The sequence below is a fragment of the Oreochromis niloticus genome, linkage group LG8 (genome assembly GCF_001858045.2).
Source record: "Oreochromis niloticus isolate F11D_XX linkage group LG8, O_niloticus_UMD_NMBU, whole genome shotgun sequence".
Classification (NCBI taxonomy): domain Eukaryota; kingdom Metazoa; phylum Chordata; class Actinopteri; order Cichliformes; family Cichlidae; genus Oreochromis; species Oreochromis niloticus.
Genome location: NC_031973.2, coordinates 26,500,824 through 26,523,678, shown reverse-complemented (window position 1 = coordinate 26,523,678; position 22,855 = coordinate 26,500,824). Strand labels below are relative to the sequence as shown.

The window sequence follows — 22,855 nt, the reverse complement described above, 5'->3', positions numbered from 1 at the left end:
ACTGGGTATTAACTGTAATTTATCTGGATTTGATTTCTGAACATACATATGGTGAGAAATGGATACAAATGTCGGAGAAAATCTCAGGATGACAAAAAAATCTATTTGCCAAACTAAAGAAAAAGGTTAACTCAAAACATGCTGTACAAATCTAGCTGAGGAGAAAACTAATCCAGCAGAGATGCAAGGAAATCGAAAAAAAAATGATGTAAGCTAGGAAAACTGGTAGACACAAGAGGGTGAACAGATGACGTGAAAAATAGGAAGACAGGATTAGAAATACACAGGGACACAGCTGGAGCAGAGGGCGGGTGAGAATCTTCAAAAATAGGCTAAATGGGTATGTTTGGGTATGTTCGTCATAGCAAATTACAAGGCAAGCTAACAAAACTTTTGATTAGCTGTTAGCATAGAAAAGAATCACCTTGAACAATAAGCTACTCAAGCATTATTTGATTTCATTAGCCTGCAGCAGCGCTCAACCATTTCAATAAACACAGTGTGATTATATGAGAACTGTAAGCAGCTTGAAAAGTTTAGCGTTTCTCAACTCTTGAGCACAAACAATGTGACAACATCTCATTTAAACTGGACAAGGGGCATGCCTGAAGCCTCAAATATGTTTGTGTTCACACCATTTATTAACATTTGTTTTTCCTTACCCAGATATGGGGTTGGGGTTAACTACAGCTTTGACTGAAAATGAAATCCAGCGTCTTTCATGAAAGTTGGAGTTTCAGCTCTTCAGCTACTGTACGTCTTCAGCCTCACTTTCACCCTTGCTACACAAAGGGCGCGGAACGTATTTTATTAATTATTAGCTGTGAAACTGTCCTTTCTAAAGTGAATCCCCAGGGAATAGTGATCTGGTATAGAAAAGTGAACCTAATTTATTTATATATCACTTCGACTCTGTTATGTTTGTGTACAGTACATGATGCTTGTATGTGGCTCAAAATGATTTTGTATGTGCATGGTGCTGGAGCCTAACATTAGGCAGCTGGTGTCTAGAGGTTGGTGACCTTGGTCATATGTTTGCTATTTTTCTCCCCTTTCAGTCTCTCGTCACTCACCACTCTCTTCTCTGTCCTTTGCTTCACCAGAGATTGTGGCCAAATACACATATCCCTATTCACTGGATCTTCAGTGGCTGGCTTTTCAGTATTTGGACAGAATGAAAATCCTTAGAAATCAATGTTCTGATAGTTTCTATGATACCTCAGAGTATGTGACTACAAATGCTTATTTAACCTTGCCAAGGGGTTCAAGGTATTTTCTGATTTTCTCAGCATGCCTTCTCTTACCTCCTTTATGTGTTGTATGTGGATGCGATGCTTGGAAGTGTGATGTGAAACAAAATGCCACGCCAAATGTCAAAATACTGAGTCACTTGCACGCCATCTGGATGCTATTATGCAAACTTGCCAAGGAGGTATTCTCCAGAGATCACTTACCGTGTCAGTAAAGGGAAATTTAATGTGAGTAATGTTCTTGTGGAGTTGAGGGTGACTGTATCCAAAAAAAGGTGTTTAAGATTAGTCTCTGCAGCCCATTGATCATAGCTATGGGTGTATATGCTTGATTTAACCATTAAATCTGACTGACACCATCTGACAAACACACAGCTCCGTCATCAACATACCGACAGCAAATCGGCCATTTAGCAATTTAGATAGGGACCCTGTTTAACCTAACAATCTGGAGAGCACGTCAATCACAAATAATCAACCCACTGTATGATTAGACAGCAGCGCTGGCTTTGAATCTATTTTAATATGCCAATTAAAGCAGATGAAGGCAATAAGTAAAGGATGGCAGTACATTCAGGAGATCTCACCCGCCACACTAAGCTTACTTAACCACTGAAAAATAGGTTTCCTGGGGGGCTTTAAAGTAGTACCAAGAGAGTTTTTTTCTTTTTCTTTTTTTGCCATGTCAGCTCCAGGAGCCCAGGAGGATGATGGTGCATTTGGGTGTTCCGAGCTGATAAGCAGACTCATGGCCCTGAGAGTTTGGGGGTGCTAACTGTGCTGGGACTCTGTCTTCAATGTGGTTAATTGGTCCCCTGATTACTTTGGGATCAGTGAACGTGGCTCTCCAGGCTCTTAATGAGCTAGTCTTCTCCTGCTTCTCAGCCCGTCATTCAGCTTTGGTTCTCTCTGTGGACCCCTCAGACCAGACTTTGAATGGAAATCACCAGATTGAGACAAAACTTCACAAAGTGTTGCTCTGTTTCTGGGTTCTGTTGCTTTCAAATTTTTACAGACAGAGACACATAATATACATCAATGATGAGTTCCCCTATTAGCACGGTCCATTTTTCTTGAAGTTTGTCACTTTTTAAAAACTTGCTGCGTAGTGTGTATTGAAACTACACATCTCATGTGCAACAACACGTGAACTGCATGCAGTTTACATTGCTGGTGATGAACTGTCCACAATTGTCCTCAATTAACTACTTTTCAACTGAGAACATGTTTCTTATTGTCCAATCAGATTTTTTTCATCTTTTAGGATTTTGTGGAAACGGCATCCTTATTCTGAAAACATGTTGAACTGCATTTACCAGGCCTGGTAAAAGATATCATACTGTCCAAAATAATGACTTTTAAAAAAGGTCTAATATATGTTGTGGAATTGGCTTATATGCCATTTGGATTTTTAAATACACAATATATACTTACTGTTAGTGTTGTATTTATCAGTAAAGAATGAAAATAATATTTCAGATCTAAAAGTAAAAACATTCAATTTAATTTTAATTCAATTAATTCAATTCAACCCCCTTTTAGCATTTGATGACAGTGGGAAGGAAGAACACCCTTTTAAAAGGAAGAAACCTTCGGCAGAACCAGGTTCATGGACGGGCTGCCATCTGCCGCGACCAGTTGGGGCTGAGGGGAGGAAGACAGCCAGAACATGTAAATAGTCATAGTCATGAATATGAATTAACTGAAATTATGTTCATGTGTTACTGGAGTAACCAAACTAGACTGTGTATTCTACACTCTAATTTTTCTCTGCTTCCCTTCATGATTTATTGTAAAGGTTCACTTTACAATATAAAGCACCTTGAGGTAAATATTGTTGTGATTTGGCGCTATACAAATATATTGTAAATAAAATAGAATAGAATTGAGTTGAATTGAGTTGAATTGAATTGAATGAAGAAAAAAATGTGAATACATTATTGCATGTTCTGCACAGCAAAGAGGACAGATGCTTACTTGTCACCTGTTGTAGTTCATTACAGAAAAAGTTTGTTTGCAAAGATGAATCATCCACTTTGTGATTCATTAACGTAATACTGCAAGTTGTTTTTTGTTTTTTTCCTGGGGGTGAGGATAGGGTGGTGTTGTTGCTTTCTTTGTTAGATTGAAATGGACCAGTTTTAACCATGTTTGATTTAAATGGATGCACTCTGTGCACACTATGATAAAGCATCCTGTGTCTATTCTGCAGTATAGGAATTAAGATCAAGTGAAATCAAAGCAGTTTGTTTCATGCCAGCACCAACTGATACCAGGGCCATAGTCATTAACAGTTTTTAATAATTAAAAGAAGTTAATCTGCTATTATGTACCCTGTATGTGTCATTAAAATGCCGTTTCTCTTAAATTATCACCATTACTGAGGGTTTTCCCAGACACAGGATGCCTTGGCTGGAAGGCAGAATCCCTGCCTCCCCCCAGTCTGCATGCTAAAGTGTCTAACCCTCAGTGTGTCCATGTGTGATTTTGAGGAAGTGCTTGAGGCATAGAATAAAGTGTGTGAATGTGGCTTGCACGCTACTTTGAATGCTCAGGTAGAGTAGTAAAAGGGCTATGTAATTACCAGTTTGTCAACCACATTTTGTTTTACTAGTCACCTTTAATAAGATTAGCATAATCACATGCACATTCATTCATAAGTCACTCTACTATTCAGTGACATACCAAAAATGTTTATTTCATGAATTGTTTATACTAATAAGCTAAAGTAGATGCAGTGAGCGTTAGCAGAGACAGAAAGTTTTGGTTGTAGTGATCCAGTCATTCTGGCATCACTACTCAAAACAAGCCTTTGTATCAGTAGTACTGATATTTTATTTTCTCTAGGTATTTATCCAGACACCATAATAGAAGTGTCTCAATGCCTAATTTGCAAAGAAATACATCAATCAACGATAAATTTGATGTAAGTTTCTCAAACACTACCTGATTTTAGGTGAAATAATTCAGTAGTATACTGCACAAAATAGTTGCCTTGTTGTTGTCATTTAATGACCTGAGCGCACTTCAGTTTGTCTCAGCAAGTCAAATCCTCTCACTCTCTTTGACTTTCATGCACAGAGAAGCTTTTGATAAGTGCTTTTTCACAGTAAAATTAGCATCCCTAGTTTATGTGTTTTGTGGTTTCATTTGTAAGTGGTGACACAGTCACAGTACACTTAAGCATGCCCGGACACAGTGCGCAGCAATTAGTCAAAGTAACACACTAGTCAAAGGAATTGGACTTTGGGATTCAAATGAGCCTAGTGTGACTACACCTGTTTAATCACACCAATAAATGAAGAAATCTCTCTTTTTGGCAGGTGTATTCCTCATCAGGAGGGGTTTCATTTTAGGGGTCTTCTCCTGAACTCTAACATACATAAGAGAAGACTTTAGAAATGAGGATGATAGTAATCTGAACATCTTCTTTGGTCCACCAGCAATACACCCCACTGCATGGTCATAGACCGTAGATCAAAAGTGAAGAACACATTGATTTGATGCATCAGTAAAATAAGCAGCAAAATTGTGGTATAATAGATCATTAATAATGAACGATAGTGCTACCAGGGACAAATAAAAACGAAAGATCAATTGTGACAGATACAGATAATATAGTAACTAAAAAGACATAGCTTTTTATACATGGGTTTATATTACTAAGCTGTTCATTTAATATATTCCAAAGCAGTTTCTGAAGTCTGTGAATTTATCCCCTTGAATAATCTTTTCTGTGAGTCACTGTTAAGCACTGATACGAAAAAAGAAAAAGCCAGCAGAGGAACACACAGAAGACACATCTCATCTATCTCCATAGCTCGAGCAAATATTGAAACCCATGATGTGAGAGCGTCGGGCCTCACTCTCCTCCTTCACTTCTGTGACAGATGTAAATGGATGTTTCAGCAGTTGGCTCTAATGCATTTTTAAACAGGCACAGCAGCAGACAGCAAATGAACGTGTCGCAATGGCAACCCTCTACACTGGGGTCTCCATCTATCGCTGCCTCCCCCTCACATACAAACACACAAACCCACGCTGCTGAGAATAGCTGTCATTCATCAACTTTCTCAGTACAATGGGCTCAGTAAAGGTCCCATCTTTCAACTAAAGCACCTCCACGGTGCGGTGCCAAGGCGAGCACCATACCACTGCATCACATTCCCTGTCATCCCACAAACACTCCAGCACAGCAGGATGGATAGGTGATTGGGGCCAACTGTTGTTTATCCTCTGAGATGAAATTTAAAAAGGCTCTGCTTACTCAAATGACAACACGTTTGACTGTTACTACTGATTAGAGCTTCCTAGCAGAGACAGAAAAAAGGGATAATGGCCGGAGATGAGGACCAGTGCGTGTTAAGTTTGCAGAGTCCTTTCCAAAGACTACAAGTTCAAAAACACATCCCAAATATATTGTACAAACATTATCCATAAGAAACGTATTAATCGCTCTGATGCATTCTCATCCTGAAAACTTACTGCCTTTCCATGCACATATGTGGAAAGCCAGAGAAAGAGATGACAGCAGTAAGACCTACAACACAGAACATCAGTGAAAAAAACGGCCTGGAGCCATAAGCTAGTCTGCTGGGATTCTGGCTGAGCTTGAAGTCATGACCTGTCTGGACAGACACTGGGCTTGATTTTTGACTGTGTCAGGTAACACACAACTGTATAATATGCATGCTAAAAAATTCAGATTAACAAGAACACAATTTGGGAAGCAATCAGGATGAAGCTTATGCTAGCCTAATTAGCTAAATTAGCTAAGCAAACAACATGAAACATGTTTCATGTTTATTTGTCTGACTTGTTGAAGCCCCATGTCCCCATTTGTTCCCTTCGGTCAGCTGACCAGTTGTTGCTTTGGTCCCAAAGTCACGGCTGAAACTTGGAGACTGAGCGTTCTCTGTTGCAGCGCTGATGCTTTGGAATAACCTTCCTCTCCATATTAGATAGGCTATATCAGTGCCAGTTTTTAAGTCCTTATTAAGAACCTATTTTTATTCACTGGCTTTTAACTCTGTGGGTAACTGAAATTTTTATTAATTTTATTGCTATGTCTGGTTTCTGCTATTTTATTACTATATTTATATTTGTATTGTACAGCACATTGGTCTACCAGGTGTGTTTTTAAAGTGCTATATAAATAAATGATGATGACGATGATGATGATATTTGTGTAATTGTGTGCTCTGGACTGGTAATGTTTTGCTGACAGTACAGTTTAATATGCTACTGATGTGGTATCTCTGAAGGTCACTACACTTCACAGCTCCCATCACTGAGGAATCAAAATCCTTCACCATTTGTTCATAACAATGTCACTAGCCGACCTGTAAGCTGATACAATACAATGTTAGCAAGTTAGCTGGTGGCACAAAAATGTGCAATATCTTCACCATCTTAGATTTAAATATAAAAAAACTATGTATCAAACACTATCAACTATGTATCAAACACTATGTATGAACACTATCAGCTCCTTCTTTGTGTGAGTCATAAGATTTTTTGTGTTTCTTCCATAGTTTTTCTTTCTGAGTTTGAATTTTTTTTTTTTCCACAACTGTTTTTTGTTGTTGTTGTTTTATTTTTTGTAAATAAAAGTATGACAGTGGTTTCATGTCAGCTGACAAACACTGGCCCTAAGTTTCTGGGATTTCTTGGTTGGCTTCAGTGTAATCTAGAACAAATTGTTTTGGTAAGTGATGACCAATGACCGAATTCACTTAATTTCGGTCATGATAGTCAGACTTCATTACGAACAGGTAAAAACTGCTCAGTGTAGACAGGCTGAAGACCTTGAAATTTGCTCTGAAGGTTTGGCTTTGTTTTGGTTTTTTTGCTAACTACTTTTGTCTGAGGTTAAAAGTAATCTGTTTCTAGTTTTAAAAAGTATGTTATATGTGAGTTCTGTGAGTTCAATATAACTTTCATTTCTAATGAGTTGTTTGGTCATTGCTTATATAAAAATGTTGGTGCAAAACCTCCCTTGGTAGGTTCGCTGTATTTTTGTGTACTGGTCATATAATTTTAAACCAGAATGTCTTTCTCTATTCATTTGTAGTTGTACTGGTTTCCTGTGTTCAAATGCACCTGCAGCACTGCAGTTCATTTATCTTTTGTAATGATGAATGCATAAATGTGGGTCTTTATTCTTAAATACTACACTTTACAAAAAATACAGTAATTGCTCTTGGCTTTTCCAGGACAGGATGTTGTATGCCATATTTCTGTTTTTTTCCTTTCGTCTGTTTTAGCCTACTTTCCAAAATATGTCTGGTGTAAACATATTTTGCAGGCTAATGTCAAGCTTACAGGGGACTCCATTTAGATTTACTCATCACACAGTCTCCCATGTCTTTTCTTAATTTGAGGAAATTAAAGGGATATTTCACTCAGTGAATAGGTTTACACGCAAGTGTGGAAAGTAACTGCGGCTTCGTGTCTTATTTAAACTATAAAAGTCAATTGAAAATGCCCAGTGTTTTCTACATAGATCTATATTTTGTGAATTATATAAAAAGCATATCTCCAAGTGCCACTAGACGACAACATTTTCAGCTTCTTCAGTGAATTATCTCTTTAATTATCACCCTCACACTGCTTGAAGTCTGTATTTGAGAACATACAGATCATTCCTCGTGAACATTGAACAGATCTTTCATTGCTTTTGTCATTGCAGGTACCCATCAGCACAACTATAACCATGTGGCTCTAGGTAGCCCCACACGCACACCTAAGAATGGTAAGGAAAACTAGAGGGAAAGGGTCATATGCAAGTAAATTCCCTGCTCAGTTCAATGTTTCAAATGTTTGGAAGTCTAGAATGCAGATCTTAACATGTTTAATGGTGTATATTAATTGAACTGATCTAATTTACAATTTCTTCATTTTTAAATTCTTTCGAAATGGGGGTGGGGTGTGGGCTCATATCCCATAGGCACAAGCACTTTTTTTCTTTGATAGACAAGAGACAGTAGTTGTCAGCCATCTGTCTCTCTTTCTTTAAAGTGAAACAACGTAATGCTCTGTCAAGGTCATCCCATCCCACGTTTGACAATGTTCCCCACTGTTGTCCTGCAAAACTAAAGTTGTCACCATAACTTCACACTGTCTGAGAGGAGCAGTACCGTGAATCGGCTTTTATTACTCAAGTTAATCAGCTGTTCCTTTCAGGGAGCTGAGGCGGGCCCGTGGTCACAGTCTGCCAGTTGAGCAGTCGTGAAAGAGAGGAAAGAGGAAAGATAGCAAAGATAAAAGAAAAAGCGACATTAAGCTGAATATTCCCTGCCTTGTGCATTTATTACATTGCCCTGATCTCACCGTGTGATTTTTATACTGTTTGTTTCAACCACAAACATTAAAAACCTGCTATCGTTGAGGCACTTTGGAGCTATAGTTACATTCTGCAGACAGACTCATTCCTTCTTTATGGACATAACTGACCGTGTAGTCCACACACATACATCCACAGACTCACACAGAATCACACGCATAGATAAGCAAACTGCATACTGGGAACAAATGCCTTGGAGATCTATGGAAAACATGAAAAATCCATTTCAACACATCTAACACAGACACTTTGATCACAAGCTGCCAGAAATCCTTCAAGTTTTGGCACACAGTGTATTTTCCAGATAAAAACCCACAGCCACAACCCCCCCAGCGGCCCTTGACTGAAACAACCAGGAGATACTGCTCCATATCAGAGCAGAAAATGCACAATCATACACACAAGTGTACATAGCATGCCTCTGGACTTAAAAGCTGTTTTCATTAGAATAATTTTAAGGGGAGATTTTCTGTACTGGCTGTGCTGAATATTCCAGTCTTTCAGGAATAGGTTCTGTTTCTCTTACCATCAACATGTTTCTGAAATATTTGTTTTTCATTTGGGTTTTGGTAGCTCACCGATCATTGAGACGTGGTAAGTCATACATACATATGTTTAATTTAGTGTGAATAGTCATTCACTGCATTCCAGCACACATTTGTGTACATACCACGACTCTTACCTTTGTGTCCTCCTTTCTCCCACTTAAACCAGTGTATTTTCAGACCTGATTCAAGCAGCAGTTTTTGTTTGATTTTTGCTTTGACAGAACAGTTTGTTGTTGGTCATGTGGGCCAACGGGAATCAGGAACACACGCTGATGAGTTACAGTAGAAAATTATTTGTGTTATATTTATGCAGTATTTTTCGTACTGTCAAAAAAATCCATCAGAAAGACCAAAACCAAATCAACAGTGTTGAATGCTGGTTTTTATAAGAATGGCTTTTATTGACAAGCAGCCAGTTTACTGAGAGCCCAGCTTCACTGAGACACTCACATATGTGTGTAACATGTAAGAGGACTGGTACTTTGTGTGTAATTCTGTTCGAAATTATGTAAATGCTTTGTGTGACAGGCTCTTATATCAATGGTTATCTTCTTCCATTTCATTGATGTATCCAATTAAGCTTATTTTATGTTGCAAAATTATGTGCCGTCTTCCATGAGACAAGTTTCTCGTGGTCACCCGTGGTTCTCATTAATGATTAAAGCATTTGTCGTTGTCTCAGGGTATCCTTGAAGTTCAGGGTTCAGAATGTTCTACTTGGACATTTGTATCCCCTGAGTTGATTTTCAGAGCAGTATTAGGGCCACTATCAGTGAACTTACTGATTCCTACTAAGTCTGCATCTTAAATTCTGCATCTGTGTGAACATAACACCATATTGTTATTTAATTCCGAAAGACTGCTGCTGTTATCAATTGTCATGTCATGTCATTACTACCACCAAAAGTTATGCTACATAGTCAATGTCTTTGGGTTTAGGTTTAATTTGCCAGAAAAAGACAACACAATAATCAAAGTTACAGATAGTTATAGGTATAGATTTGACTGATACAACTCATAATTATTGTTTTTCAAAACTATATCACAACAACAGTGTTGTGTGACCAGGATAGTTGTGAAGTTAAAATCAGAACATCTAACAGCCATAAAGGTGCAGATTAAGAACAAGTAATAAAATATAACATATAACACGTGAATGAGAATGAACTAACACTACTGCATGTTGACTAAAAAACTGAAACTAAAAATAGCAAGACAATGAAAAAACAACAAGTTTTTGCCTGACATAGACTCTGCAGTGTAAGTGACACAGTGCCAAGCTTGGGCTTTAGAGTTATGCTCTGAGTAAGCAAGTAAGAAAGTGAGACCAGTTCATTGTTGGTTTTGGCTATTTCACTGGATTTTAATGGCAATAAGAAAATAATCTAATATTAATAATCTTGTCACGTAAAATCTTCTGCTGATTTTTTTCACTATTTAAGTCTTGGAGCCACATCTGTGTGGCTTTACTGTGTTTAAACATAAAGTATGTCTGCTAATGAGATAGCTAACAGCATGCCACAGTCTGAGTTGATTCCCCACTTATTAATGCAGCTGTGGAAGACAACCCACTCACAAATTTTTCACTTCAAACTCCCTCCCTGCAGCTCCCAGGATCCCCTGCAGTCACTCAGCCATGCTGCCATCCCTGCTACTTTATTCTTGTTCCTTCATACAGTCGTGGTCATAAGTTTACATACGCTCATCATAGGCATTAATGTCATGAGCTTTTATTTCTTTAATCAGTCTTTTTTCCTAGGGTGGAAGGATTGTGTACATCAGGTGGTAGAGCAGGTCACCTATGATTTGGAAGGTTGGTGGTTCGATACCCATCTGCTCAGTCTGCATGCTAGATAACTCCAAGTTGCTCTCTGATGCATCCATCAGAGTGTAAATGTTGGATTCAATGGGTGAATGAGGCAAGTTGTGTAAATTGCTATATAAGAACCAGGCCATCTACATCTTTAGTGCTAATTTAAATAAGTCAAATAAATTTGACTCTGTGTGGATTAGAGACAATCCAAAATAAATTATTAATGCTGTTGATGATGCACAATCATTCTACCCCGAAAAACAGTTCAAAGAATTTGTTAAAAAACCCAAATTACTGACATTCATGTCCATAATGAATGTACATAAACTTGTGACCACAACTGAGCATTTCAGTCTCTTGTTCCTTTTTGATTCTCTTATCTCCATCTCTTGTCCTCTTTCTCTTCCATCTCTCCATCCTGCAGCAGTTACTAAAAACACTATTCTTATCTGTCTTTTGGAGGCTAGTGTGGAGTCACACCCATGCCCGCTGCTCTGCACTGCGTGACAGACTCAGAGCTTGCAGGCGAAAGCTAGATAGAGCAGGAGTAGGAAAGAAAATGAGAGAGAAGGGAATACTGAATGGACAAGAAAGAATTAAGGAGCAAAGGAAGGTGGGTGGCAGCATGGTAAGACAGATAAGATTGACAGAGTGAGGGAAGTGGAATGGGACAGACTGCGGATGTTTGTGTGTGTGTGCATGTGTGAAAAAGAGAGATAAAGAGAAGGAGTAGAGTGAGAAGAAAAGGAGGCTTGGGTCCAGTACCCCACCCCCACCTTCCTCGTCTTCCTGGCATCATCTCACATCACACCAACAACAGGCAGCCAGGCATTGCTCCCTGCCCTGTCCCAGTTCACATCACAGCACTGTCACAAGCAGGGTCACTCTCCAGCACACATCTGTTGTTTGGTGTGTTGTCTATTTTTTCCTTGCCTTTCCTTGTTTGGACCACTGTTTCCTCCCGTCAAACCACCGCATCGCCTGTCAAGTCAGTCCCACACCAAACACTCACTGAGTGGCTGATGTGTCCGCCTATACTCCCCCATCACTGGCACCAACAAGTTGGAGTTTTAAATATGCAACAGTTTCTTAAAGGCAGATATTCAACTTTTTTCCTCAGCAAACTATGCTGAACTTTCAACTAAGTTACAACATTAAAATCACTGACAGGTCAGTTCAGTTCCATTATTTGTAATAACGGCATATGTCAAAAGGTAGTAGGCTTTGTTAGGCAGAAAGTATCTTCTAGCAGGATGATATGTGGTTCCAGAATACAACAATTGTTGTATTGTTGTATATTTAAGGAATGTAACAAAGAGATCAAGGTGTCCTTCAGCCTCCAGATTCCCGTCTGATTTAAATGAGCATGTGTGGGATGTACTGGAAAAACAAGTCTAATTGATTGGATGCTCCACCTTGCAACTTGAATGACTAAAAGGATCTGGTCCTAATATCTTGGTGCTTAATACCAAAGGACCTAGGGTGTTGTGTTTAGAAGGGTCAAAGTAGCTTTGGCATACGGGAACTTACAAAACCTACACCTGTTGGCTTTAATGATAAGGATTATCAAATAAGAAATGTTTTGTAGCCATGACTATCTTTAATAGTCTAGTTTACTGAAATATCAACAGGATACGCAACTCTGTCACTTTAGTACGAGTGGACTGGGTTTTCTATTTCACATACATAAAGTGTGATTGTTCTCAAAATCTATCTCAGTCGTTCTCAAACCCTTTCACATGTACCTTCCTTCAGAAGTTTCTTTTTTTAACCCTCTGAGGTTAAAGTCATCATAAGGGATAACCCTAACTCTGCCCTACCCTTGTTGTTTGGAGAAAGGCAAAATAGACTATTAAGAAAGAAAGTTCATGTCACTTAGAATGATTATTTTCTTGGGTCCCTGATTGCTAAGACTTGGGGGAACAAATTAATCAAAACAAAAACAAATTATTCTGATTGTCTAGGGTTAGAGTTAGTAAAGACTCACACCTCGGAGAGTTGACATCACATGACTCTAAAACAATGGATACAAAGTGTGTAATGTAAGCTGCTAACTCTATCTGGTTTATAAAACCCGCCATTCAAAACATATTTTATATATACTCATGTGTCAGTTTATGTGTATTTGTACAAAAATAGATTTTTTCTTAGGTCACTACAACCCCCAAACTCCCAGAATAGGAACAGGTCTTCCATGTACTCAGTGGCTCTCCTTGGTCGGAATTTTTATTTTATACTGACAAGATTATTTCAGAGATTATTTTAAAGGACCTCTGCCTCCAGCAAATATTTGTACAGCTGAAACTCCAGCCTGTCTGCCAGCTCACTCGTTTTTCTTCACAGCAGGTGGTCTTCTGTGATGGCTGCCTGGGGTCTCCTTTTTTGGGGGGTCAGGATAGAAGTCAGCCTGCCCATTTTTTCCCCCCTTTTCCCCTCTTCTGTGTCTGTATATGTATGTATGTGTCTCCAGAAAACAATCGGATAAGTGGCATCCTGACCTCGCAGACGGAGCCCTACGACCTGTCTTTCTCACGCTCCTTCCAGAGCCTGTCACACCTGCCACCCTCCTACGAGGCGGCCGTCAAAGCCGACCTCAACCGGTTCTCGTCCTTGAAGAAACTCAGTAGGTCCAAGTTCACTGCAATAATGCAAGAATAGGCGCCCTGCCCTAATCCTAAAGCCCTGCATGATAAAAACACTGCATTAAGTGTGCTTTCCTGACTCCAGGCTGGGACTTTCTGAAGGGCTCTGAAGTATTTCAGATGTAACAGTGGCTCACCTGCTCTAAATTGGGACATTAAACTGTTGGAAAAAAACCTGTATATGTGTTTTTTGGAGATTTTGCAGCTCCCCGTTGATTAAACATCTAAGTGGACAGAGGGCACTATGAATTAAAACCAGAAAGTATCCCCTTCTCAACTCTGAGCTGTCAAAAAAACAGCCTAATCACCTCAAAAAAACTCTGATTCATCGATATTCCCTGCTTCCCTCTCCGCATCCACGATTTCCCTTGAATCACACATATATCAGCGGCTTCTTGGGTCTGGCTTGGCTCAGTATTAATTTAGCGTTTCTTTGGTGGATTTCTACAGCATAATGAGCTCTCGTCTCATGTTATTCCCTAAGTGAAATACAAATATCCGTTAAGGTTTGTGTAGTTTCATCATGAGCGTCCTGCTTTGCTGCTGGCTCAAGTCAAAATGAAAGATGGCCATCTACAACTCATCCCATCAGGGGTCGCTCTGCACTGGCTCCCACTTAGAGCTGCCAGGCACCATTTCAAACTAAATGGTAAAACAAGTTTGCAGTAGTATTTACTGGTTCTCAGTTGTTTTGGAGAAATAAAAACAACCACAAGTTATTTGAAGAATGCTTGTGAGAATTAACATAATAGCTTTTGATGGGCCGTAAAACAAAACCAAATGAATTCAATTGTCAGAGATAGGACCCCACCAAAGAGACAGTTCTGAAATGGAAAAATATCCCTTGGCGGTGTCCTTCCTTCAGTCTTCCTAACTTTCTTTTTGCTTCCAAAGCAAATTATTTGCTGCAGCTAATAGCCAAAAGGCTCTGCTGTTTCTTTTTGTTGCTCAACTAGTGTCTGCACAATGATAGATCATGCTGGATTGCGCTGGAGGGAACATCGAGCATAGTTTTCATTGTTGAGATAATAAAAGAAGAATGCTACTGCTTATTAATGCAAATTGGTATCAAACTGAAGAGAAAAAAAGCATTTAGCCCATTGCGGTGCAGGACACTATATATCATGAGTTATTCATTCACTCTGTGGTAATATGGTTGATGAGTTTGCAATGCGCTGCCCAAATCTTGAAGACTATTATGCTTGAGAAAGGAACATCTTGTTTTTATTATCTCTCATAATGAATCGATTTGCAGCAAGCACCCGTGACTCGGCGCTGAAGGGGATTTGGATGAGAGTAATTTGGACAGGTGGTGTGAACACTGCTGTACCATTATTGAAAAAGACAGACTCGCACTGAAAAGCCATCTATGAATTCTCAATAAGGTGGAGAGATCTGCTCTCGTAATACCTTTCCACCACCAATGGCACTGGCGTTCACCTGTCTCTTATTGTGCGGGTTAAAGGCTCATTCACAGACTTATAAATGTTTCCATTTTTGAATGGTTTATGCTACTGTCTTTATGACAGGATGTCAAGTTTTTGTAAATGTGCATCACTTTGTGTGTGTGGGTTTTTTTTTTTTTATTTGGTCGATACAAATCTCCGTGCATGTATTTTTGTTGTGTGGCATGAATTTAATGCTACATTCACTCCTACTCTATCGTCTTTGCAAATGTATTCTCATCTTTTTGATCTGCTCCTGAATGCATGTTATATCCATTGTTTGGTTTGGAGGTTTTTGTTGGTTGCACACAGGAATACGAAAGAAAACCCCCACTCGAGTTTATACGAAACACTCGCAGCTTCAGTGTTGATGTGATTGTGGAATAATCCTATTAGATTTCCAGCATGCATATATGTGAGGTGCCTGCGTGGTTCCCTCCATGTCTGTATATGATGTTTTTTGTTTATAGACTTTCAAATGACCTTTGAAAAGTTATCCCCCACAGCCAGAACTGCCTGCAGCATCCCTGATCAAGTCTGGATATGTGGATGTTATGTGCCTAGCATGTAATGTGGTCCGACTGTGATACTCTGCCTCTATTTTCTATTCCCCTCTATGAGCTTGGAAAGGTGAAATACGATGGGTCCCCCAACACTATTCTCTGCATTGTGTGCCGTGTTCTCCAATTCCGCATTACACGATTTCTCCCCTAGCATTCTGTACCTACCCGTGTTTTCTCTTTCTTTTGCTCCTTGAATTGCCTCTTCACTTCGTGTCTCTTTTTTTTCCACTTCTGTGTCCTCTGCAGCAGATAAAGAAGTCGAAGACTACTACACTCGTAAGCGCCACCTGCCCGACCTGGCAGCAAGAAGCACTCTTCCCCTTCATGTTCTCAAAATGAGTCAAGAACAGGTGGGTACAGAAGTGTTCAGTTTAATAGTGCAGGCTTCAATAAGGTCACGTACTATCAAGTTTTATGTATCTATGATGCAAGAGCACAAGTTTCCAGATTTAAATGTTAGAAGTTATTCTGCAGTAGTCGGCAGCAGAGCATTTTACCCCTGAGTTTATGAATAAACTCACCTCATCCATCTTTTGCTCAATAGCACCGGGAACAACAGCAGAGCCAGCCCCCACAGTCCTCCATCTCCCAGGCCCCTCCGCAGTCACAGTCCTCACAACAGCAGTCTCAGCAGAGGCAGAGGCCCCGTCGTGTCCAGAGGGCTATGTCCCAAGATCGTGTCCTGTCCCCTCAAAGAGCCCCCCAGCAAGATTATACCATGTCTTCTAACGGTGTTTCCCTGTATGGAGGTAGGATCCTGTCCGATGAACAGCTCCTATCTGCTGAACGTCTTCGATCCCAGGAGCGTCTTCTTCCACAGGACCGCCACACCTCCCAAGATCGCCTCTACTCCAAGGACCGTATGTACTCCAAGGACAGACTCCTGTCACAGGAGCATCTTTATTCAAAAGACCGCCACTACTCCCAAGATCGCCTCTATTCACAAGAACGTCTATACTCACAAGACCGCCTCCTGTCCCAGGATCCTCTGCTCTCGCCAGATAAGCTGATGAGGTCGCTGAAGCGCGGCATGGTCAGCAGCATCTCTGGCGGGTTTTATGGCAGTGACAAGTCAATGTCACGGGCCATCTCACACACAGACGTGTTCATTCCAACTACGCCTCTAATGGATCGCTACAAGATGACCAAAATGCACTCCCATCCCAGTGCCTCTAACAACAGCGGTGGTGGAGGCAGCGGAAGTGGGGTACAGGGAGCAGGCGGGAGTGGGCACTCCAACACCTTAGCCATGAACCAGACAGCAAATAAGAGGCAGGCATTTGCCTCGAGACGGACTCACACTGTGGAACAACTCCACTACATCCCACAGCACCACCAGCAGCAGCAACAACAGCCACAGCACTACCGCACAGGCAGCAAGACTGAGGTGACTGTGTAACTGTTCAGGAATACTCACTGCTGAATGCCAGGGGCTGAATCTGATTGACAAACATTGGTATACTGGCCTTCTTTTAGAGTAGGATGGTGGCAATTTTGCTTTCTTTGACCAAGGCTTCTGCCAAATTAGAGATTCCAGGACCAAGAACTTCCACTTACTTACTGTGAGAGACCGGGAAAACGAGCTACACTGTACATTGCATACACAGGCCCAGCCAGATCTGAAGCCAGAGGAGGTTATGGATGGGGAAGGTGTAGTATTATCCTGCTAACTTGCCTACTATTATTTCCACTGTCTTGCCTATCCTATTCATCCACAGGCTTTGGCCCCATTCTGTGTATGTTTTAGTGGGAAAGCACCATTTGTGTCTGTTTATGCCTTTATCAGCCCCCTTTTGGCCAACAAATCTATTCTGTGACCTTTTCTGGCAAATCTTAAAGGGCTTTGCATGGTTAAACACACGAACCGATTCCTACGTGACTTCTGTTGTGCGACATAACACCACCACAGGTGATGAACTGAGAGAATGAGCCTGTAATAACTTTATAAATATATAAATAAATGAAAAAAAGGAACCATTTGTATGCCCTGTCCTACTCATAGTTGTAGAGAATCTCAATGAGAGAAATTGAACTGGATGTTATCAGCACTCCTATTTGGTGCCTCTGATAGGTGTTCTATTTCGAAAAATGAAGTGGTTTTGTGGGTTACAAAGCACAATCAATGAAAAAAACATGTTCTGTTTTGATTATTAATTTTGAATTTTAATACTAATGGCTAGCTTGTTTTGTTCTTAAAGCAATGGCGTTTTTTTCTCTTCTTTTTCTTTTTTGTTTCCTCTTTTGCTTCCAGTAGATGATTGTAAATAAGCTATTCTAGAAGCAGTATTATGGACAAGTCTGTACTGGATGGACTTTATATTAGACTGTCTGTTTTCAATAGATTCTTAAAAAACAACTATAAACCATTACTGTTTCGTGAGTTCAGAATAGAAGCCCACTTAACCGAGTATTTGACCGGATAAATTAATACTATACTGTGTGTGTCTTTGCAAAAACTGTTTGTAGGACGAAAAGTGAATGAATGTGTTATTGAAAACTGATATACCACTGTTCATATTTGGATGTAGACTGTGTTTCATTGACTTCAGAAGACTTGAACATCATGGAAATGGAATATAATGCTTGTCAAAGTAGGGTCAAATAAACCATCCATATTTTTCTAAACATGCAACATTGTTCTTGGAGAGATACGTCTGTTTTGTCTGTGCTTTGACAAATCTGTGCACTGGTTTAGCTCAGTGGTTGAGCAGGCGACCATGTGCTGTATGGCCAGAGAGCAGTAGGCCCAGGTTTGAGTTCTGCTCTCGCTCTCTTTCTCCATGTATCACTATATATATAAATATATATGTGTGTGTGTAATTACACATCTTCACAAATTAAAGCCACTTTTATCATTTGTGACACTGAAGTGAAAAAAAAAGTAAAATGCTAATGTTAGGCAAAAATAAATTACACCAGGGTTGCATATCCTCAGTGTCAACAGCATTAAGTTTCAGCAGGATCACACTAAATGTGTGTGACAACTACTGTAGCCTGATTTAATGAATGTTTTACGTAGAACACGCAGCAGCTTTGAAGTTCATTAGTGATGACTTAAAAGTGCAAAATTGTAACTAATTTCCAGATTTTAGAACTCATTTCACAATCTATAAAGTTCATAAAGAAAGTGTATTCTAAGGCCTGGTATGTTTTCACCAAACACTAAAGCAAACCCAAGACAACAGATGTAACAGATCTGCCTTTTTTATACTATTAACATACTATTGCACCTAAAAAGCCTTGAAATTTCATATTGTGGTCTAGGATGTGTGAGTGTGGCAATATCTCACTAAAACTACACATTAAACTAAACTCAGTGTGTTCCTTTTGGTCTTTTTCAGCTCGCTGTCCAAACACATCACATTCCCCATGATGATTGCTGGATGGTAGTTGGAACAATTCCATCTCTGAAACCCTGTTCTTTCCTTCATAGCTTCTTCAGGATTACAGGCCTTGCTCGAGGCAAAAGAACTGTCAGCCCGAGAAGATTCATCCTGAAGAGTGCAATGCAAAGACAAGTCGCTAGTAGACTTGCAAAACTTGACTTGTGAATTACAGTAAAAACCAAGTGTCTGAGAGGTGTACTTGGAAACGATCTAAAAAAGACCAGTCGTCTTTTTCTATCACATGCATCCATTCATCCTGTTCTGCTTATCCTTACCAGGATTGTGTTGTGTGTGTGTGTGTGTGTGTGTGTGTGTGTGTCTGCTTTCACATCACCCTTCACTTTATCTATCAAATAGGGATGAAAAAGGCCAAAACTATAACACAGTGTTGTCATTACATTTGTTTCAACCGAGATATCGCTATACTTTGACCTCAAAAACCCAATAACTTTAATTTCCTTACCTTACTCAAAAGGGCATTTTTAGACATAAAGGTCTAGCATCTGTATTGCAAAATACGAGTAAGAAATAGTTAAACTCTGAACAATGTTTGTAATATCTTTTGTAGTTCTGAAGGCTGTCTGTGTCTGTGGTGTGGATAAGCGGTCTACATTACTGAGTTGCACTGGGGTAAGTGCTTTTCTCCTGTAGTTTGAGCATTATGGATTTAATAGATATATGCTGCTGCTGCTGTTTTTAGTTAGAATACTATCTTTGAACAGGTCCTGTGTAAGCTTCATGGAACAGTAACTTTGAGTTTACAGAGCAGCCTTTAAGGTTTCTTGTTTTAATCAGCTTTAACAAACAACAAGTGCTGCGTTTTATCTAATGGCGATACCTTCTTAACCTCATTTTAAGAGGCTCGCACTGTGCAAACATCAGTTTTGTCACTGCCCACTGAAGTATAACAACCAATAAGATTATTTATGATTCTGGAACAGCTTTGCCTCAGAAAATTGTCTGTGTAATTACAGGTCCAATCTGCCAGCTGTACAGGTTTGATTGTACAGCGGTGGGGGTCACGCACCTTTTCTGACAGTACGCCACAGCCAGCTAGGCACGCATGTTTAACTGACAGTTTCTGCATGTATGGCACTCAGGGTTTTTCTGGGCAGTGCTTTTATTTGACATCTGAATTAATATGGTTGATTTTAATGCTGGTCATTGCAAATTCAAACCTTGTTTAAATTCATGGGAATCCATGGGTGTGAAGGACAATTCTCACAGCAAACAACAGCGTCTGCAAATTGCACTCCTCCACAAACACACGTTTGTTTTTTTGTTTTATTTAAATAGCAATAAGAAAAAAATCGAAAAAGTTTGCATTTGCAATTTACACTGATCCTCAAGCCCATCAGCATTTAAATGAAAATATGAGACTGCAGTCAAAAAGAATATGAATGGGAGAGCAGCTGAAGAGTGAGAGGAAGGCTGGCTACAACAATGACTGCAGCTCAAGCGATGCGAGGAGGAGGAGGTGCAGAACATGGTCTTCCATAAAATAATCAGCAGCTTTCAAACTGTCTTTCCACATCTCAAATAGCACACATTTCTTCAACACTGTAATTCATTACTCGTGTGTTCTGCATTTAATGCTAACATGATACAGGAACAGAGGTCTTATTTTGCTGGTTAAAAATTCAATCTCCTTTTCTGTACTTTTCCATTTGGTCCTTGCTTTTGCCAGCTCTGAGTGCGGTCAGTGAGCACTGTCATGTCTGGATTTGAAACAGAAAGACATTTTCAGTTTCCCTGTGACATTCAGAGGATATAGTTTAGACATACAAAAAATACGAAAAAAGGCAGTGGGCTCTTTTCTGGGTTTCATTTTCCTTATTGAAAGCTGCAACTTTAGTCCGCTGTGGGGAAAATGCTTTATTTTTTTATATACAGCAAACACGATGACAGGTACGAAACCAAAATCCTGTAAAATGAAACGCTCTCTGCTGCCCTCAGAGATGACAATAGAGCGAATGATTTATGTTATTTTATTTGATATTTTTTAAGCTGCTGTGGATATCTTGAAAAAGGTCAAAAGAACATGACAGTGGCCCGGCACCTGCCAAAACACTCACTGTGTTGAGCCGTCATGTAATACATTTTGGCGATATGTTCAAGAACATAATGTCTTTTGTTTTTTGAGCCAGCTATTTCAAGTCATAATTACTCTTAATTTTCTTTTCCTCAAATACTTATAATCTGACTACTGCCCTTCAGAATGGCTTTGAGGAAGTCTCCATCTCCTCGAGGCAAAGCATGCTAATTTTCAATGTTTAGCACCACACATGACAGAGCACACAGCCCAGACCCATCATGCAGCAGTAAATGTGACTGTCTGTCAAATCATCAATCAGGCAGAATGTCACATAAAAAACACAACAGAATAAAGTACACTTAAATATGCAAAACATACATAACTAAAGTGAATGGAAACAAATGTATGTAACAAAAAACATAAGAAATGTATTCATCCTAAAAGTTGGAAAATTACTGCATTAAAGCAGTCTTAGCATGAAAAACAACTTAGCTTCACTAGTATCAAAATACATGCACTGCATACAAAAAAATCAACAAATATGGAATAAAATAGTTCATAAAGGTAAATATTTACACTAATCAAGGAGCTCAGTTAAGCATAAAATACAAAACAATGAAGTGTTCAATAAACCAAAAATCTAAATATGAGAAAATAAGGAGCTTATGAATGTAGATATATTGTAGATATTATTGTGTGAGGTGATTCAGCAGAATTGAAACAGTTGTTAGAGAAGGTGTTCATGTGCATGTCCAGTAAGTAATGCACGGGGTGTTCAGGATCCACTAATTATTCACATCCATTCACCACAGCCACAGTCATTCAGGTGACCTCACCTCGCAGCAGAATCCAAACAGTGTCGATTCAAACTGGATTCAAACAGCAACACCAAAGACGACTTTCCTCAGTGACTCATGTGGACGCATTCCAACAGCTAGCAGGATTACACCACATATCTTCTCACCAGAATAACATACCTGTCTGTCTGAAAAGCCACAAAGCCAGGTATGGTAACACTGTGGTCTGAGAAGTAAGAGTTCGGCAGTGTCTCACTTCAACGCTGCAATGCTCCATGAAACACATGAAACAGGTCCCACTCTGAACTGCCATTGTTTCCTCTGTGTCTCCTCCATAATTACAGACCTTCAGCAGAACTGTCAGCACAATCAGCTGGTGAAGATTATCTGCTGTCAAGAATTTGCTATTTCACCTTTGTATGAATCACAATAAGCAAGAAATATCAGTTTCGTCAAATGATAAAGTCACTAAAATGAACTAAGCAAAAAGCAAAAACAGGAGCTGCTGCTCAGCACAGCCCCTGGACAAATACAAAAAACACATATATTTGCATTTGTCACATGAAGTAATGCATCCTCTGTCAAAAATGTAATACAATCATAAACACTACAAAAAACATTTTGTTTTAAATTAAAAAAAAAAGATGACACAATTAAATTGTAGATGAGTTTCACTAGTAGCATTATAGTTACTCAAACATTTCATAATGATATTGTTAACTATACTTTAACCACAATAATGATGACCATCTAATTCAAATATATGCAGATATTCAACAACTATGAATTTACACAACCTCTTGTAACTAAGACCACATTGTATTTCTCTTGTCCATTTTAATTGCGCAGAATAAAAAATGATGTATGTGTGAATAAATATAACTCGTAGTTTAAAGCATTTTCTCTGGTCAGTCTGACAAGGAAGGGGCTATATAAATTCCATTACATTAAATGTACATATTGCATATATCATCCAGCACTCATACTGTTGGATGGAAAACAAATCTGAATCACAGACTAATGAATTCAAC

General features: G+C 39.4%; 1 protein-coding gene across 9 annotated transcripts in view; it reads left to right on the top strand.

The window, feature by feature from the left end:
• The window catches only part of LOC100709033 (shisa family member 6), a 78,014-nt gene extending 59,783 nt beyond the window's left edge, over positions 1-18,231 (top strand). For 2 of the 9 annotated variants that reach the window (XM_005447912.4, XM_005447910.4), the window contains 5 exons: positions 7,942-8,004; positions 9,169-9,189; positions 13,427-13,579; positions 15,853-15,956; positions 16,151-18,231. In XM_005447912.4, the coding sequence (XP_005447969.1) occupies positions 7,942-8,004; positions 9,169-9,189; positions 13,427-13,579; positions 15,853-15,956; positions 16,151-17,005 (1,196 nt within the window). In that variant the 3' untranslated portion in view covers positions 17,006-18,231. The remainder of the gene's footprint in view (positions 1-7,941; positions 8,005-9,168; positions 9,190-13,426; positions 13,580-15,852; positions 15,957-16,150) is intronic. The other 7 variants (XM_025909806.1, XM_005447911.4, XM_025909807.1 and 4 more) reach the window with 4 other exon arrangements.
• Positions 18,232-22,855: the final 4,624 nt, after the last annotated feature.